General features: G+C 40.5%; 2 protein-coding genes across 4 annotated transcripts in view; both read right to left on the reverse strand.

The window, feature by feature from the left end:
• Positions 1–9048, reverse strand: part of trim67 (tripartite motif containing 67) — a 59187-nt gene extending 50139 nt beyond the window's left edge. For both annotated transcript variants that reach the window (XM_085381524.1, XM_085381523.1), the window contains exon 1: positions 8208–9048. In XM_085381524.1, the coding sequence (XP_085237650.1) occupies positions 8208–9005 (798 nt within the window). In that variant the 5' untranslated portion in view covers positions 9006–9048. The remainder of the gene's footprint in view (positions 1–8207) is intronic.
• A 4137-nt stretch (positions 9049–13185) lies between these two features.
• Positions 13186–18761, reverse strand: exoc8 (exocyst complex component 8). 2 transcript variants are annotated; one of them, XR_014907592.1, is made up of 5 exons: positions 17486–18761; positions 16258–16511; positions 15582–15830; positions 14417–15186; positions 13186–13895 (listed from the first exon to the last, which is right to left on the reverse strand). XR_014907592.1 is itself a non-coding variant. In XM_085382187.1 (4 exons), the coding sequence occupies exons 1-4, from the start codon at positions 18636–18638 to the stop codon at positions 14782–14784; spliced, it is 2061 nt and encodes a 686-aa protein (XP_085238313.1). In that variant the 5' UTR covers positions 18639–18761; the 3' UTR covers positions 13902–14781. The 2 variants fall into 2 exon arrangements, 1 of the variants encoding a protein (XP_085238313.1); XM_085382187.1 differs by lacking the exon at positions 13186–13895 and having other exon boundaries at positions 13902–15186.
• Positions 18762–19120: the final 359 nt, after the last annotated feature.

A 19120-nucleotide genomic window follows, 5' to 3' on the forward strand; every position in this document is an offset into this window, starting at 1 on the left:
ACAGTCGTTTTGTAATTTCTAAAAGACAGTAAAAGATGGCAGACTGTCCAGACTGCAGCTGATAAGCTGGGAATGCTGCGAAGCAACAATCAAACACTGAAAAGCAAACTATATGATTTACAGTGTAAATCCAACTCTTTGCAACCCTGTCTCTACTAAATTATTATATCTAACCTTTCTGCACATGCAGAGCATGCACTAACATGGGCAGTTTATCCAAATGTTAAGTCTATACAACCATGTCCTGCTTGTATAGACTACTTGTGTCCTGCTTCATACATGGATATATCCAACCATAACTGAGGAAAGACAATACTGTAGATTTGTGCTTTGGAGCAATCACCTAGCAAAATGCTGAGGTTGGCAAGATTGCAAATTACATAGATCTAATTAGTAATATCTCTTATAAATCCAGTATAAATGCTGAGAGGCATCTTTTAATGAATGCATCGTGTAGGAATCCCCGCAAACTCTTGCTCTTCTTTCCTCCTGAAGATATTTAAAGTTACGCTAAAGCTACATAAATATCACTTTGAAGTTGAGGAAATGTTACAGTTGTTGTAGAGATATTTGAGCCACCTTTTGGCTTTCACTTTAATGCAAATTTACATTGCTTTTAGTGTTTGAAAAGCCCTTTTGCACCCAGGAGTGATTTGTATGAGAGGATAAAGCCTTAAGCTATGAGCTTGCAGCTTAGCCACATCCATAAACTATACAGACGTAAGACATAACAGCTAATTAGTACCAAGTTACACATCAAGAAAATACTAGGATTTTACTGATCATCGTGGATTGTCTGGAGTATCTGAAAATACTCAAAAAGGGGACAACACAACAAACGTGGTCAAGAAATCCAGTTCATTGACTTTAATTAACTGAGGTGAATTTTAGCAGACATCTGTTTTTTGGGGGGGTTTTTTACCGCTGCTTGACTCGGCACACCTGTCAGTCAAAGCACTCATGCCCCTAAGCCTTAACAAAAACCCGAGTGAGTGAGTTTAAAAGCATTCACCAATCATACAGGCTGCAAACATGCTTTTTCTCTGATTCACCTTTGGAGTATTTGTAAACGAAGCCATTAGAGAAATCAGTTAAAGAAGGCTACAATATAAAATCGCATCATTTTATGGCATCAATATCTATAAAACCTGCCATATCACTAAACTCTCACATGCCAAAAACTAAACATCATACCTTGTAGAATTATTGCTGTAATTACTTATACACATAGCAGTGTAGCTCTTAAATGTGAAGTAAATACTCAACATACTTTAAATTCAGACACGGAGTCAGTGTAATTGCAGTTTTTATTCCTTACAAAGAATATTATGTGGAATAGACACAAAAACATAGATTTTTTTATCATAGTGAAAAATATTTAGCTCCCTGTTCCCTTTTAAAATGTAAAATGATCTCCAGACAACACTGCAAGGCTAAAACTTACACACAACAAAAGAACCACTAAGCCTGCATTTCTGTTATTTTTTATATAATTAACCCCAGCACCCGAGCTGCTCTTTACTGGACTCAGCTAGGTCACAGTTACGCGTAAAAACCCACACATACACACACACACATATGAGCATGCATGAGTGTGTTTTCTGCTTGAATGATGAGAGGAAACTGGATCAGTGTGTCTTCCCTGCATTCCCTCAGCTAAAGTTCATCCGCTTCACTTATGCATATTTATGCTTTCTGAATGCGTGTCAATATGTGTGTGAGTATGTAGCAGTGGGATAGTCACCCCCTGAGGCTGCTGCTTGATGTACTTACTGTTTGATTTACAACAAACACAATCATGATCCAATAGTTTTTCTTGGCTTCCTCTCTACACGATAAACTGCGGGATTTATGAAAGCTTTAAATGCATATATGCTGCAAACACATAAAAAATGTAGCTGCGCTATGAATACTAAAGCAAAAAGCACAAATCCAAACGTTCACCCCCCTAAGGAATTTGGTCATGTGACATAGAGTTACTCACAATTTACAACTCATCCATCCAACCTTAATCATTTCAGCTATTCTGTTCATTGTATTTTTGCCTAAGACACATCTGTGCAACTACAAATGACACATATAAACTGACAGGCAGTCCATCTGTATTTAGCTTCGGTTGCACTGGACTAGCAAGGGGGGTCTTTAAACCCCAGTGGAGCAGGATTATTGATCCAAAAAGCAATCCTATCATCTGACCAGTTTAGGTTTACTAGTTAGAAAATGAATGACTTTTTCTTTTTGCAGTTTAGAAAAATGTATATATGTATGTTGTATATTCCGTTCCACCATATCCCTGGAGATCCGGTGACTGTGGAGGCTATTTGAGTTCAGTGAACTCACTGTCATCTTCACTTTGAGATGATCTGACCTTTGCGACATGTTGCATTATCCTGCTGGAAGCAGCTAACAGAAAATGGACACGCAGTGGTCATAAAGTGCTGGACCATGGTTAGCAGAGATACTCAGCTCAGCTCTGCAGTTTAAACGATGTTCAGTTGGTACTTAGGGGCACAAATTGTGCCAAGAAAATATCCCTCACACCACTGCACCACCTGCACCAGCCTGAACCACTGATGCAAGGTAGGATGGATTCAGGATGGATTGCTTTCATGCTGTTCACACCAAATTCTGACCATACTAGTCAAATGCTGCAGCAGAAATCGAGACTTATCATTCCAGGAAACGTTCCTTCCATGTTGGAGGGTTAGCACTGCTCCAGAAGGTAAATCACAGAACAACTCAAAACTTGCTATTATTAGTGGTTTATGACTAGTTTCTAAAAGATCAGTGCATTATTATATATCAGTCCATCCATTCGCTTCCGCTTGTCCTTTTCAGGATCACGGGGGGTGCTGGAGCCTATCCCAGCTGTCATAGGGCGAGAGGCGGGGTACACCGCTAACACATAGGGACAGACAACCATTCACACCTATGGGCAATTTAGATTTTTCAATTAACCTATGCCCACTAAGTGCAAGTCTTTGGACTGAGTACCCGGGGAGAACCCACACAAACACGGGGAGAACATGCAATCTCCACACAGAAAGACCCTGATGGTGGAATTGAACTCAGGACCTTCTTGCTGTGAGGCAATAGTGCTAACCACCGTACCACCATGCCACTGTGCTGCCCACATTATTATATAATACATTTATAATACGTTTAATATTCAGCTTTTAAATTTGGCAAGTACAAAATTGGTTGCATGATCGCCTCAGTTGTTTTTTGTTCAATATCATGTAAGCCACTGCAGACAGACTTGCATGCAAAGCACGACACTTCAGTTAATCGATCAATTTGTCTACAACAGACGGCTAATTTCCTCAGGAAAGCTCTCTTTTTTTTCATAACGCCCACTGTCGTTAAGGTGCACAGAAAGAGAAACCATGTGAATAAGAAGAAGACCGGAAAGAGAAAGAGATGAAGGATGGTAGGAAGCAGGATGGCAACCAGATCAAGATATGCCCACTGAAACAAAACAGATGAGGAGGAAAAATTATGCCAGAACAAAAGCCCACTCTACGGTACTGACCTCACTGAGCGACACTTCAACACTCAACAGCCATTTCAGGTCTGCAACAAAGACGCACAAGACGCTGCTTGTTCCCTGCTCACGTGTGGACCGAGAGAGAGGACGACAGCCAGTCATCGATCTCCTTCAACGTGAAGGACACCGTATTAACTAAGTGGTGGCCATCTCTTATTCATACGCCGCTCGTCACTTATCGACACCCCCTCTCACTCCCGTAGTCTGATGGGATTTTCACGGTTTATTTATGGGATAGGACGATAGAGAGAAAGATGGAGGAAGGACGAGACGAGGTAGGGGAAGGTAAATGAGGGGGAGGGGAGAGTGTAAATAAGATACAGAGATGAAGAGGTAAAGTGAGGGATACAGGAGAAGGTGAGAGATGAGTGAAAGCCAAGAAGAGGCGAAGAGATGTGTGGCGGATAAATGATGAATGGAATGTCTGGAGGCTTCAAATCACACAAAAAACACAAGAGGCAGACTGAGAGATTAGTCCCAATGACCCACTTAGCAGGAGAGAGGCAAAAATGGCTTTTAGTTTACACAAATGAAATCGGAGTGCGAGGATGAAATGTTCTATTACTAACAGAAAGCAAGCTGAAATCTAAAAGGAGACACGGGCTGGATAAACATTCAACGCGTTATGGGCCTTTAAAAGTAGCTAAAACATTTTCTTAAAACTCCTTTACTTCCAGACCCTGAGGCCTTTTTTTTACCATAATGATAATTATCATAATGGTGATAACTATAAGACTAAACATTTTGACTCACGTATTAACAAATCCAACATTTCTTCAAAAACAATTTAAAAAAATAATGACGATACATGAACTATAACAGACAGCACTATCGTTTAGAGTTTACAAAGTCACGTCACCACGTAGCCCGAGAGGAATGAACCTGAGTCGACCTCAACCCTGGATTTTGAAATTAATGAAAAATGTCATTAGGAAATGAAATAATCATAAATCAGTTTAATCATCCATTAATGAAACCAGCAGGCGGGTTTGTTCCTCCTTTTTTTTGGCAGGCAGGGATGAATTTGGATAAGGAACAGTGTTGTAGGTTTTTAGCCAAACCTTGTCCCTTCTGATTGTAGAATGAATGAAAGTTTTACTCACATAAGATGAAGACGACTATCCAAATTATTACAAGCCAAGTTCAATGTCCTCCACTGCATTTTTCACTAACAAGAAGTTCTGAATTACTGCAAACATGATCTGTTTGAATCACATTCGGACCCTAATGTCTAGGAGGAAAATGTGATGCAAAAGTCCAAAATTGTCTATTTTTTTTCTTAAGTTTCAAAACTTTAGATTTACATGCAAAACCAAATTTGGTTTACTGTCTAACTGCATCAGTTGTTTGGATTAGAATCAGTTTTACCACGTTCATAAAGAAATATGATAAGACCTCCACTAAGTTAACGAGAAACCATTGATCGATAATACTCCATGTTGCCTTAAGTCCACAGGCTAAAGAGGGAAAACTCACCACCATCACTTGAGATCTGGCGATGGCACCACTGGGTGTTTGTAGCAATGCTGAGCAGAGGTTTGAGAAGGTTGCTGGATGAGGATTTGGTGCAAAGCCATGCACTGTTTATTTGCAGTTTGTACATAAGAAATTGCTCAATTTTTCTGATACAGTTACAAATATTTGCAGAAACTAAGGTTAAGATAACAAACATTGTAATCTCAGTCTGCTTCCTGTATCCTGCCTTACAAATCCAACAATCCCTGATGGATTGCTGTACAGCAAAGCAGGGTTTTTACACTATAGAGGAATTGTTCTCCTCCCCGAAAAAAACAAAATTCAAAAAACGTTTTAGCCAAAGCCAAAGAAAAATCACCAACATCCTAATCATTTAATTCCATCTATCCATCCATTTCTTTGCTTATTCAACATATTTGCTTATCAAATGGACAAAAACAACTATAAAGTAGACTTATTGCATTTACAGTACATGTTTAAAGGAAAAACACAAAATGGGTTTAGAGATTTCAAAAATAAATGTTTAGGCAGAGGTAGAGCAAGCCATTTAAATTTTTCATTTAGTCAAAACAAAAAATACTATATTAAAGACACATGTAGACACCATGCCACACATTTTGAAGCTTGAAGTTTGTTATTTTGGTTTTCAGTTCAGTTCTTCTTTATTTCAAACATATACATTCACCAACATTTCATAAAATCATTCCATACAGTTGTTTGAAAAGGAGTAGGCAGAAGTATATACTTATTTAGCCCTACCCCCTCGGGTTTACATCCTCATCATCTAAATTTGAACAACAAAAATGTATACAATGCCTTCTACTTAGAACATAACATCTCAAAAAAATATTTTCACATGTTCAACTAAAACTATATTTAGATTTGCTAATTTGCAGAAGAAAATAAACATGAGTTTGACTGCTGTCTTGGGTTAATTGCATTTTCTTCATTCTTATACTTATTTAATATTTCTTTTTTGAGTTTTCAGAGACTTGTTTATATGGATCTATCTGAGAAATTGAGAATACAACATGCTGCAAGCCTGTTGCACACTACATCACATCCTGCTTTACTCTTTTTCTCAAAAAATTGATTAGAATTTACAAAATGATCACCGTGTGGTATTAAATAAGGCTTAAAACTACCGACTGAGACCGTAAAATTATCAGGAAAATTAAAAACTAGTTCACGGATGACATAAAAAAGGGACTATTTTTTACACAATTAGACTTTCAAGAACATCCACCGGAGTTTCCCCTTGCTGGCCATCAAAAAGAATACAGGTTAACGATATTTCCACATTGACCTCACCGTTCAGAGCTGAATTTTCCATTCCTCTTTTATACACTTCTCAAAAAATGAAAGAAATTGGTTTTAATCTGAGTATAGCATCAAGTCAGTTAAACGTCTGGAATATTGATCTGATCGAGTAGCAGAGAGGGTTGCTAATCATTTTTGGTGTTATGAAATTATCACTAGGTGTGGGGCAACAAGGAGACAGCCCGCCAACCCACCTCCTCATCATTTCTGATTTTTTCTTCACTAGTTTTTCATTTGGTTAGAGTCAGTGTCACATGAGGCAGGTTAATCATGAGCAAAGGTCTGGAGAAGCCATGGAAACAATACGCTTGTTCATTGTTCAGCGTGACCAGTTTGGTGGTGGGTCAGTGATTTTCTGTGGCTTATAGAGATATTAGGAATAAAATTGTTGGACCCATTGTCAGACCCTAGACTGTGGGTGTAGTGGGTCCTGGGTTCTTACCTGTGCATGACAATGCCTCATGTGAAAATATGGAGGCAGATGCTGGAGAATTAAGGCACTGATACCACTGACTCACCCCCACACTCCCCTGACCTAAATCCAACAGAACACCTCTGGGATGCCTCCCAGATCTGGTATGAGATCCCCCAGGACACCATCCATTGTCTCATTAGGAGCATGCCCTGACAAGGGTCGGGCATATATAAGCACATTGTGACAACAAACTACTGCATCTGAGTACCAAGTTTTGAAAAAATGGACTAACCTTAATTTTTACACTTTGATTTCTGAGGTGTTTTTGAATTCAGTCCTCTGTAGGTTGATAAATTGAATTTCCACCAAATGACGTGGCATCCTTGCAATCATAACACTCTGTCCAGTCCATATCATTAGAGATACCCAGCATGATATATAGTACATCATCAGCTATCGTCAGCAGTCATGTTTTCAAGAACAATTTTCAAATATACAAGTCGAGATTTTTTAAAATGTAAACATTTTCCTTCAGACTGAAGTAATTGCCTTAAATTTATTCCACATCAACAGATATGTTTTTAAAAAGTGTAGATATGCTAATTATTTACTTTATAATTCACTCTCTTGTCAGATTATAACCAGCCACAGACAGGGAAACATTTAAACTCATGACTTGAGCTTCTTCATCCCAGCGCCTGAGGAATAGCGATGACCTCCTCTGCCTACACTCACCATCCACATCATATATATATATATACATTGCAGTGCAGATGTGGGGCAGTAACGCTGTGCGACCCTTCATGTGATGACGCATGTTGCATTCACACACATACACAGTGCACACAGAAGCACACTGGGCTTTGACGCCTACAGTAATTATGTTCTGATGAATCACTGCTATTTCGTTTAGTTATTCCCACACACTCACACACACACACACACACTCAGCACAGGATCACACATGAGTGTTTTCTGTTTCTGTGGAAAACATGATGAAGTATGAAGCAGTCATTTATAGATAGATAGATAGATAGATAGATAGATAGATAGATAGATAGATAGATAGATAGATAGATAGATAGATAGATAGATAGATAGATAGATAGATAGATAGATAGATAGATAGATAGATAGATAGATAGATAGATAGATAGATAGATAGAGGAAAATGTTTGAGATGCTGATCATCAGCTCAGGGCACTTCGGGTAATGGCCTCTGGTAGCCTCTGTGTGTGTGTGTGTGTGTGTGTGTGTGTGTGTGTGTGTGTGTGTGTGTGTGTGTGTGTGTGTGTGAGAGAGAGAGAGAGAGAGAGAGAGAGAGAGAGAGAGAGAGAGAGAGTAATGAATCAGCTCTTTGGGATTCAATAGTCTAATTATTAGTATGAGCGCACTAACAGAACCTTACGGCCTTGACTCTGTGGATGTTGTGAGTGCGTGTCCACTCACTTTGTGTTGCTTCCACATCACGGCCAGCGGTTTGACGTCGTGCTTGGCGTGTTTTCCCTCCTCCAGACACTTCATGCACACGGGAGCCTTGCAGCTGCTGCAGTACATACTGAAGTTTTCCGCTTCGTGATCCACGCACGTCGCCGGTTTCCGCGCGGTGGCGGGCGGCTGCTGACCACCGCCGCCTCCGCTAGCCCCCGCTCCTGCCGCCTTGTTTGGCGGCGGCACCAGTCGGTGCTTGGCGAGGGGACCGCGGGACGGGTGGCATCGCTGCTGGCAGGCGTTGCAGTAGTAGACGTCGCACTGCTCGCACATCACCGCCGCGTCCACCGGGTTGCGGTCGCACAGCTGGCACTTCACCGCGTTGGAAGATGAGGAGGAGGCGCCGCGGGTCTGTTGGTACCGCGCCACGATGGCCTCCAGCAGCCGGTTCCGAGGGAAACCCCGGAGCCCCCGCTCGTCCAGAGAGACGCTCCGGTGGCACAGCGGACAGGTGAGTGTGCACTGTCGGTGGGGGATCGCAGGCGGAAACACCCGCACCCCGTTTGGAGACTTGAGCTGGCACGGCGTGTAGGAGCCGTATCCGCTGTCCGTCTCGCTGTACAGACTCATCTTGTCCATGTCCAGGTAGTCGTAGTCAGAGCTGCCCGAGGCTCGGCTCTGCACCGGGGTCTCCCCCTCCGGGGTCTGGACGGTGATGTTCCGAGCGCATCCCAGGCAGACGTTGTGGGAACACGGAAGCAGGATGGGGTCCTTGAAGAGAGACCCGCAAACGGGGCATTTCAACTCTTCCTCCATCGCTCCCGTCTGTGTCGGTGGACCGGAGAGGGGAAGCTGCTTCTCCGAGAACGCTCCAGCACCGAGTGACTGGACAGCTCCCCACACTACTTTGCGCATGCGTAAAGAGGGGCGGAGATTGTGATCTGGGTTGACTGATCGAGCTAATTTGGAGGATTTGAAACGCCACATATTTTAGATTATTATGGTTGGTAAAGAGGATCTCTGCTCCTTTTCTCAAATTACTTTGATTTGACATATTTAAGCTAACGCTTCAGTTATGTAATTCACTTCTTTCTTCTTAATTTTGTCCACAACATTGGTTTATTTTCTAAGATTACTAGATAGAAAATGATAAGAAGAAGAATTTGATTCAATCCCTGCAATTTTGTAGTCTTTCTTTCTTTCTTTCTTTCTTTCTTTCTTTCTTTCTTTCTTTCTTTCTTTCTTTCTATGTATTTTACCAAAAAATGCAAACATTGAAATAAAAAGGGGGGGATCGCTCCTTAAATGTGTTATAGCTGGTAAAAACTTAAACTTTCTTCATCTGAGCTTCTTTCTGCCAGTATACAAGGACAGTAACTGCTATCATTATGTCAAATGATAATGCTGAAGCGGATCATTTATTGTGACTGCCTCTATACTCTGCATTTGTTCTGCCTGTTAGTCTGAAACAAATCAAACGTGATAGCAGAAGTACATGCAATCAATAAAAATGGATTAAACTAAGTTTAATAGGAGTTTCCATGCAGGCTCAAAATGGATGAGGGACCATCTGAAGCCACTTCGATCCGGTAACCTTTGTGTTTTTTTCCCATTAGTCTTTTGTGTTAACTAAACATTTAATTGACTAGACAGCGGGCATGACTGAAGTCCTTTGGGGAGCAAGATTAATCCGACACACTGGGACAGCTTTTCCATTTATTAGCCCAATTAGCATCCCATTACCTGGGTTTCAGATCTGCTCTGCAGTGAAATGAGAGCGGGCATCTGCACAGCCACGTTAAAGCAGAGATCTCTGCAGATGTGGAACATCCTGCAGTGTCATTGCCAAGCATAACCTTTAACTATCACCGAAGAGAACCTCACTCCAGCATAATCCATCACGAGGATGTTTACTCTAAAAAATAGATCTTCAGTTACACATTTGTTCTCCAAGGAAGAAAAAAAGGCGAGCACTGCGTTCTTCCAACACTGCAGTCATAAAAGATTTTTTAATGTAAAATTAATCTGAGCTGAATTTTAAGAAGATGAATAACTTGCTTTAATTACTAAAATATAAAAATCAGATTCTTTTTTGTACCACATTGGTGGGAATCATGCTATCAGACCTGGACGGCAGAGTGGAGAAGTGGTTCGCACTGTTGTTTCACAGCAAAAAGGTTTGGGGTTTGAATCCACTATCCAATCTGCCTGAGACCTTCCTGTGTGGAATTTTCATGCCGAGTGGGTCCTCTCCAGGTACTCAGACAGGCAGTTAGTGGGGTTAGGTAGATTGGTGATTCTAAATTAGCTGTAGGGGTGAATGTGAGTGGTTGTTTCTTTGTGTCAGCCCTGCAACACCCCCGTGTTTTGCTATGTGGCAGCTGAGGCTCGAGCTTCACTGTGATGAGTGGAAGAAGATGGATGAGTGGGTGGGAATCACCTTCGTCAGTTTCAATTTATTTCCACATTTTCATGTTATCAACAGAGCTACATTAGTTTTTATATTATGTTTGTGGACATTTGACAAATTCGATTTCAGCATTTATCTCAGTTTTGTCCCCCACCAGCTCTTGAAGGAAACATCTGGCTGTTTAATTTGGACAGCAGGTTTCTGTGTCTGAAAGAAATCTGCCTGCTGCTTCAGTTCAAACTTGAGCTATCACTTATTTCAACCACAGTACAGTAACAGTCAGTAGGAATATTACACTTAGATCTCTGTAGAAAGGAACTGTAGAGTTGAGGGTCTCTGTGGGCTGCTCACGTTAATCAACCCAGTTCATATTAGAAATCATTACTTGACCCTTTGTTAATATAAATGTTAATATAGGATTTATAGTTAAGGTTGTACTTGTCACTACAGAAGTTTGTTTCCCCCACTAAAAAGAAAAAAAAATGATCTAAGTCAAAATTCTTGGTTTAATATCAACATTTTGTGTTATCTCAAAATTTTAAGATAAGCAGGTCAAAATTTTACTTAATAGCTGAAATTTTGAGATCAATATCTTCGCAACACCATTTACTGAAAAAGAAGCAAACTATTATCTGTTCGTCTCATGAACTACGTGCTTTGTATTCACTTATAGTTTGACTGGTTGAATTCCCTCAAATAATCCCACCAGCCTGATGCCTCTTCCCTAAGCTGAGGCTTTCCTCGAGCCCTCGATCACATCAGTGATTATGATGAGATGAGCTGTGAAGCAGAAAGAACAATCATGTGCTCAATCGCATCTAAAAATATCAGCTGTCATGTTTTCGTTTACTCTGTGACTGTTGGGAAACACTTTAACAGAAAGAGGAGGAACTGCTCGTCATTACGGTAGTGCCACCAGACTGGCTTTACTGCAGGAGGAAGAGCAGTCAAACAGATTTATGTTCACTGATGTTTCTTGAACACTTTGTCACTGTTGGATTTTAGGATGTTGTCCAGAAACTAAAGTTTAACACTTAAACTGTTGAGCTGTGTTCATAAACGGTTCGACTGCCAAAACTTGATCCAAGAAGCTCAAAAACTGAGTTATAATAAAATCAACTATATTTTAATTTAATTCCCCCTAATTCTAACGGCCACAAGAGGGCAATGTAGCGTAACCCAATGATCAACTCATTTTTTTTGGTTTAATTTAGTTTACATGCCATAAGGCTTTAGTTTTGCATAACCACAGAAAAATAGATACAGCTGACATAAATCCAGCCCTTCTCTGTATCCATTAAGAAAATCAATCCTTTTTGACCTCCACTAAGTGTATCAAATAAGGTAGAATGGGGTCATATAGAAAAATCATGACTGGTCTGGCAAATACTAGTCTGAGCATGAGGATTATTAAACTACCTGCACCACACATTTCACAGTTATCAGCATGTTGAAACTGCAGAAATCTTTTGGAGGTGAACAACAGCTGCTGCCTGATGCCTTGGAGCTACAAGTTTAAAAACAGCAGACACACCTAGTATGCAGTATATATCGACATCTATATAACATGGCATCACAGAGGTATATATATTCAAATGGCTGGGGTTGTGCAGAAAAATGATTAGTCCTTTGAATCTTAATGTACTGAATAGTATTTATTTTAAGAGAGATTTGATGCGAACATGATCTAAAAATGGCAGCAAAGACCACAGAGGGATTTATTAATGTAGTAACTGTAAGCCTTTTCTATTAAAGCAGGCTCACACCAACTAATGTTAAATATTTGTTACATTAATCTGCTTTACATTACTATATGCTAATGGGTACCATTATTATTATCTAAACTTGTGTTTTTCACAAGACTCCCAGCAAACAGTTTTACAGTTTTACATGAAAAGTAAAACCGTTTGCTGTAAGGAAAGGTTGCTGATAGGGAGCACTTCTTTTATGCACCATGGACAAAAAAGGAAAAGATGAAACACTGCTGAGTTATTGAGCAAACATGCCAGCCAAAATTAGAAGATGAGAAAATACACCATACCGTGTTGCACTCAGTTTCACTTAGTACAGCAAGAACAACACTTCTTTCATTTCATTTCATTTAAAAATGCCCTCGGGCATTTTTACTGTTTTACAATTCATGTTAAGACACGGAGAAGCTGCATTCAGCTTTTATGCTCCTTATATCTGGAACAAACTCCCAGAAAGCCTCAGATCAGCTGAAACACTCAGTTTATTTAAATCCAGGTTGAAGACTCACCTGTTCTCAGCTGCATTTGAATAAAGCACCAAATCCACACTTTAAGCTTAAATTTCAAAACTTACATTTAACTACTGATTTTATCTACTGTTCTGATTTTATCTGTTTTGATTTTATATACTGTTGTTTGTTTGTTTGTTTGTTAATTAGTTAGTTAGTTTATTTGCTTGTTTTATTCAATTTTAAATCATGCTTTTTATTTGTTCTTGTTTCTAATGTCTCTGTAAAGCACTTTGAATCACCTTGTTGTTGAATTGTGCTATACAAATAAACTTGCCTTGCCTTGCCTTGCCTTAAGATACTTTTTCCCCCCAGTGACACACCATCTGCTTCTTTTAGATGCTTTACTTTATTGTTACAATGAAAATGTTATGCAGATAAATTGTATTCCTTCATAGCAGAAGTAAAATGCTTCTGTGTTGTGAATCTATACCATGAAACCAGCACTCAGTTTTGCATCTGGGAGACAAGACACCCTCTCTACTTTAATGCTTGGGCTTAAACTTTTCCTTTAGGGTTACGGTCGGTTGGACGCTGGGTGGGGGGGGCTTCCCATGATGCACTGAGCGTTTCTTCTTCACGTGTCTCCTTTCACTCTCTGTGTCCTTATACACCACAACTGGATTTAATCATTACTTATTATTCATCTCTAGCTCTCTCTCCTAGTCTGCCTTTTGTCCGGTCTCTCTGCTCTTTCTTTCCCCATCACCCCCGACCAGTGGCAGCAGATGGCGCCAGAGGTTTCTTCCTGTTGAATGGGAGATTTTTCTTCCCACTGTTGCCAAGTGCTTGCTCACAGGAGGTTGTGGGATTGTTGGGGTTTCTTTCTAATATTGTAGGGTCTTTAACTTGAAACAGAAACGGCCTTGGGCCAACTGTTGTTGTCAATTAATGATATATAAATAAAACTGAAATGAATTAAACATCTTCATCATTGATAAAATGAGAACTCTGTGCATAATGATCTTTATTCATTTCCGTGTGTTATTTTTGAATAACAGAAAACATTTAGCAGTGCATTTCACTTCAGTCATCCCTTTTAATCAAGTCCTTGTGTGCTTGAATACTTTAGTGTCTAATAACGGTCGAATAAGTAGCCTCAAAATTAAACTTTCAAATAAAATGATCTTTAGCCATCATGGTAATTATAGTGTGTTTGTCTGATCAATAGATTCATCAGCCTCACACAATCATTGCACCTCTTTCAGAAGAGCTTAGTCTCCTTAGTTATCACGTGTCAATAATCACTGTTAATACATTATGCATTTTGAGTTTAGCTGTTGGTTATTTTTTTATGCATGTAAAACATTTGCAAAGTTACAAAAGTTTAGGATAATGCAGGTTATTTTCTCCCACTGCCTGGAGCACATCATTTGTGATCCAGGTTTTCATCTGTGATTTATCTGTATCAGATTAGTGCAACACCTTAGCTATTGGCTAGTGTGACCTGCCCTTAAAAAGAACAAACAGCTGCCTTGTTTCCGGTTCTGGTTGAAATGTGTGTGGGTTTTCTTACTGAGTGTTGTGTCTCTATTTGTAAGGTTATGGCAAGAAAACCATTTCTCATTTTGACTGGACAGGCTGATAATTCAAAGCAGGCTGGACTTTATTTGGAGCCAGTATGAGAAAAATATTGAGAAAAAAATATTGAGAAAAAAATTCTGATGAACCACTAAAACTAAAAACCTATAAATGATTATAATATGGGCACTTTAAGCTGTCTTATTCTAGTGCTATTGTGACTCTTTTCCGTGATGTATCCAGTGATTTCCTGTCCTGCAGCATAAAAACAACCAAAAGGTGTTATGTTTATTTCTAAATTGGGAGTTGAAATTGCAAGAACAGTCATTTAGAGAGTGTGTAGGTGTTTCATGGCCGCCATTCTTGCGCCTCAATTCAAGCCACAGAAGTTCCTGTCGGTCTCAGACCACGGATGTGGTGCTCTCGGGGTTGATTCGTACCGGCCTCGTGCTCTTCCTGAGGTCCTGCAGCTGCTTGGCCGGCTTCCCCACGCTCTCCTCAAACCTCCGCTCAACCACCGGCAGCACGGTGTCGTGGAGGAAGGAGGCATTCTGCATGACAAAGGCTTTCTTCTCAGGGTCCTGCTCACAGCGGAGGCTGTAGTCTACGTGCTGTACGGCCACCAGGATGATCTCCCTCAGGCTCTCCAGCAGCACCATGTGCAGCTCAGGGAAGTAGAGCTTCAGGCCTTCCTCTAAGAAGCTCATCATCTGCTTGGTGAAGGCCACGACGGTATAGCTCAGGTTCACCCAGCAGTCATCACCTGTGTACTGCTCAAAGTTAATGCCACAACTGCGCATCTCATCCTGCACAAAGATAAATATGTTAATGTTGCAGCAGGTAAAGGAAAACAGTGATTTGTGGCAGCTTTCATATGAAATCCTCAGCATTTGTTGTAACAGAAGCTCTAAGCACACAAGCCAAAATCCCTGCCTCCAGAAATTACAACATAATTAAGCATGCAAAACCCCCAAAATATGAAATTATATAAAAAGGAGCTTTAAAGGTTCACAGTGGAAAAATTTCAACAGTTGAATCATTTAAGCAGATTAATACCAGATTATCAAAGCTTTGCTTTCTGTTACTCAATTTAGGAGGTTCTTGGTTAAAAACAATTAAACAATCAACAATTGAAGAAAACAAAAGACTGAGTGAGAAACCATAAGAACCAAGAGACAAAACAGAAATAATTCAGATCCACCTTAAGTTTAGCCAAAGCCTCAGGAGTCATGAGGTTCATCCTCCTCCACATCTCCTCAGAGTTTCTGTGTTTCGTGGCCTCGATGATAATATCTTTGTAGCTCTGGAGCGCTGCCTTGATGTCTTTGACCAGCAGGGACTGCAGGGTGAAGGTCAGGTCCAGGCCGATCTCGGTGAGCTGCTGACAGTGTTCTTTAGCCACTTTAACGCACTCTGCTGCTGTCGACAGGCTCTCCTTACTGTCGAACACCTAGCAACAAGGAAATAAAAAAATGTACTTTATTAAGAAAACCATACAACCATAAATTTTAACTTGCACGCTGCATGCTCTGGCTGCCATTTAAGAGATCCTCTTGTGTTGCAGCAATGCTTTTCAGTTCTTTGCCCTTCTCAGATGGCTTTTTTTATTACTAAAACAACTCAACTTTTTTTATACACCTGAGATCCAGAAGCTTATCCTCTGTATACCAAAACACATTGTTGGTTATTTGCATATTTTAAACCATTAATACCTAAGAACACCACCGGAACACACAAATATTGCATCATGTCTCAGTAGCTTAGTATGTTTTTAGCTATAAACAATGCAGAATATACAAATGATAGATGTTACATATCTTCTAATCATAGGGGACGTACCTATTACTCAGGGTTTTATCATCTGACATTTTAACTACCTGCTTGCTGAAGGCGTCCACAAACATCCTCATGGCTGATCTGGACCAGACCACGAAGGCAGAATAGCAGCCTGTGTTCCCGGCAAAGTCCATCTGAAATTCTTTGGCCGTCTCCAGCAGGCTGGTGAAGAATATGTTGCAGAGTTTGTGGATGTAGAGCAGCGTGGCTCCTTCGATGCGAAGCTGCCGTATAGCAGTCTGCACTGCAGCAGCGCGGTTCTTCAGAAAGAGCTCACAGGCTTTGGTGGACTGGCCTGAAACACAGATGACTGTGTGATGAGACAGTACAGATGTTCATGGCAATTACATTGTATTTTTGCAAATACATGCAAACTGTGATGCATTATGGGAATCTGAGGGCCTTTATATTTATGACTGTAAATGTACAACATGTGTAGCTATTTCTCAGCTGATTCTGGTACGTTTTTAGTATATGTCTTGAAACCTATTAAGCTTAATGGGGAAAAAAAGTAAACTGGATGGCAAACTCTCCTTGACTACATAAAGAATACCTGGGAGTGTAGTGACAGGAGACAAAATGTTCTCTCTCTTTCCTTTTGATTGAGTTTTAAAAGAGGTTTATACCCTACATACTCCTGCTAAAGGATAATGTTTTGCCCGAAAAAGGTCAAGTACTGAAAAATTGCAAATAAACATGTTTTTGCAAACCAGTCAGTGTGTGGGAGTCTGTTTGCAAAACTCGGGCATAATTAAAAATGGATCCACTCGAAGCTGTTCTGCACCAAAGCAAAATACAAATTTCTAAGGTTTTATAACATTCGGTCATTCAAGAACAGTTCTGACAAAAAATAAATAGTAAACTATATATAAACTATCATGAGGTTAGTTCTCTTAGTGCTCTGAATAGGAAAGTTATTTTCTTAATTAAGTAGTTTGAGAATATTCACCTTGACTGAAGATGAGGGGAAAAACAGTGAATACATACAGATCACCGCAAGCACAGCTTATTTGTCTGAAAATTACACTTTAACTGCATCCAAGGTCGAACTCGGACAACAAGCAATTTGAAAGTCAAGTCCATGCAAATGATGGAAGAGAATGAGCTAAACTCCCCAAATAATGAACAGTGAATTGTGGAAACCCTGTGAGAGGGCTGAGCACATCCTTACTGTGAATACACTGAATATAAAGTGAGATCATAGCAGACAGGTGTTATTTGTTTTGGTGATGTGTGCAAACTTGTTATTTTTGATTTTAAAAAAAGGACCTAGTCTGATGAGCTGGGAAACAGCCCGCCGGGTTGCTTTAGGACCGCCACGAAGTGACCGATCTGGAGACAACTCAAACACCAGGACCTCTGTCAGCTGCCGCACACGTTCATCCACCTTCCCCCTAAGCTCTTTAACCTTCGGGGTGACAGGCTGATCTCTGAGATACTCATTGAGCTTGTCCAGCAGGTCAACAGCACCCTCGAAGTCTCTCTGGGCAATGCACACATCCAGATCCTCTGGCAGCTCCTGGATCCACTCAAGGCTAAGATTCACGCTCTCCTCACCATCAACCGTGTCTTCATCATCATCCATATCAAAAGGATTGGTGGATACCTCAGCTCTAACAGGAGAAGTGGGGACCTCCTCCTCCTTCTTATGCCTGTCTTTGGAGACTTTGTTTTTCTTGGTTTCATCTAGGATCTCCAACCACTCTTTCTTAACTTTGCTGTTCTCTGCCTGGAAGATGCGGCTGTCTGGAAACATTAGGATCTTGAACATGTCCTTCATTGGTGGGTTGTCTTTCACGTTAACCACAGCAAAGCTCTCCAGGTCATACAGAGCGTTGTATTTATACTTAACCGTGCCACGGCGGTTAGGCAGCCAGGTGGCAATCAGCAGACAGTCATTCATCAGGAAAGCGTGCACCTTCTGAATGGGGGACATGTTGTCAACATCAAACTCTGCAAGGTCCCCATTGTAGATAAGGTGCCTGCCTGGGGTGTCCATGATGTTTTTAACCCCTTCCACTTTCTCCAGCAGTGAGGTGAGGGTCCTCTGCTTCACCTCCTCAGTCTCTTTGGGAAAAGCTGCCTGCATCTCTTTAGACGTCTCATCCTTATCTGTGGACAGCAGGGCCTGAGTGATACTCTCCATGATGCTCTTCTGTTCAGTCAGGATGTGGCTCAGCTGGTACATTTCGCTCTCCAGATAGGAAATCTCTTTGGCTGTTTCGATGAACTGTCTGTAATTCTTGTAAACATTTTTCTTCAGATTTTGAGCCGTTTCGTCGGCAAGGTTTTGGATTTTTTGTCGGTGCTCCTGCAAATCCCTGTCGCCATCGGACTGCTGTGACAGCTGCTTGACGTAATTTTGCGGGTCGAAATTGGGCGATTCGAGCTGCTTCCGTAGTCGGTTCCCCGTTTCCGACATCTTTTGCCGTGTAACTGTTTACTTATTGAGATAAATTGTTGAGAAAATGTAGAAAAAACTGGACAGAGAAACAGTTCATCGAGGCTCCTTGGTTCATATCCGCTTGTAGCCTAAACAGGAAGTTGACACCCTGGAACGTCACGGGATACAAAAAAATAATAAAACAATTTAAAAAAATCTAAATGATCATAGGTCGTTCATAATGGGTCTTATATTTATTTTTTAATATAATTTAACATATGTTAATGATTTATATTAGAAAGCCGTGTTGCTTTTATTTATTTAACTGGCGGAAACTACTTGAAATGAACAACACTACAGTTCCCATAATCCATTGCAAAGACGTTGCTTGACTACATAATCGAGTTTATGGTAGTTAGGCAAAACTAAACCGGATATAGCATTTTATGATTGAAAGAATGTTCCATTTTAGAAAAAAAATATTAGTAGATGCTACAGAACGCATATGCAGATAGTTTGAT

Source organism: Rhamphochromis longiceps, linkage group LG15 (assembly GCF_057381845.1).
Source record: "Rhamphochromis longiceps isolate RC_006_pf linkage group LG15, R_longiceps_female_GT1.1, whole genome shotgun sequence".
Taxonomy (NCBI): Eukaryota; Metazoa; Chordata; class Actinopteri; order Cichliformes; family Cichlidae; genus Rhamphochromis; species Rhamphochromis longiceps.

Bases quoted from the DNA above. Each gene is read 5' to 3' on its own strand.
- exoc8 (XM_085382187.1), bottom strand. From the start codon at position 18,638: ATGTCGGAAACGGGGAACCGACTACGGAAGCAGCTCGAATCGCCCAAT. The intron at 16,512-17,485 runs GTCCTTTTTTTA...TCTGTGTTTCAG, and splicing joins TTCCCAGCTCATCAGACTAG to GCCAGTCCACCAAAGCCTGT. The intron at 15,831-16,257 runs GTAGTTAAAATG...CCTTGTTGCTAG, and splicing joins TGGACGCCTTCAGCAAGCAG to GTGTTCGACAGTAAGGAGAG.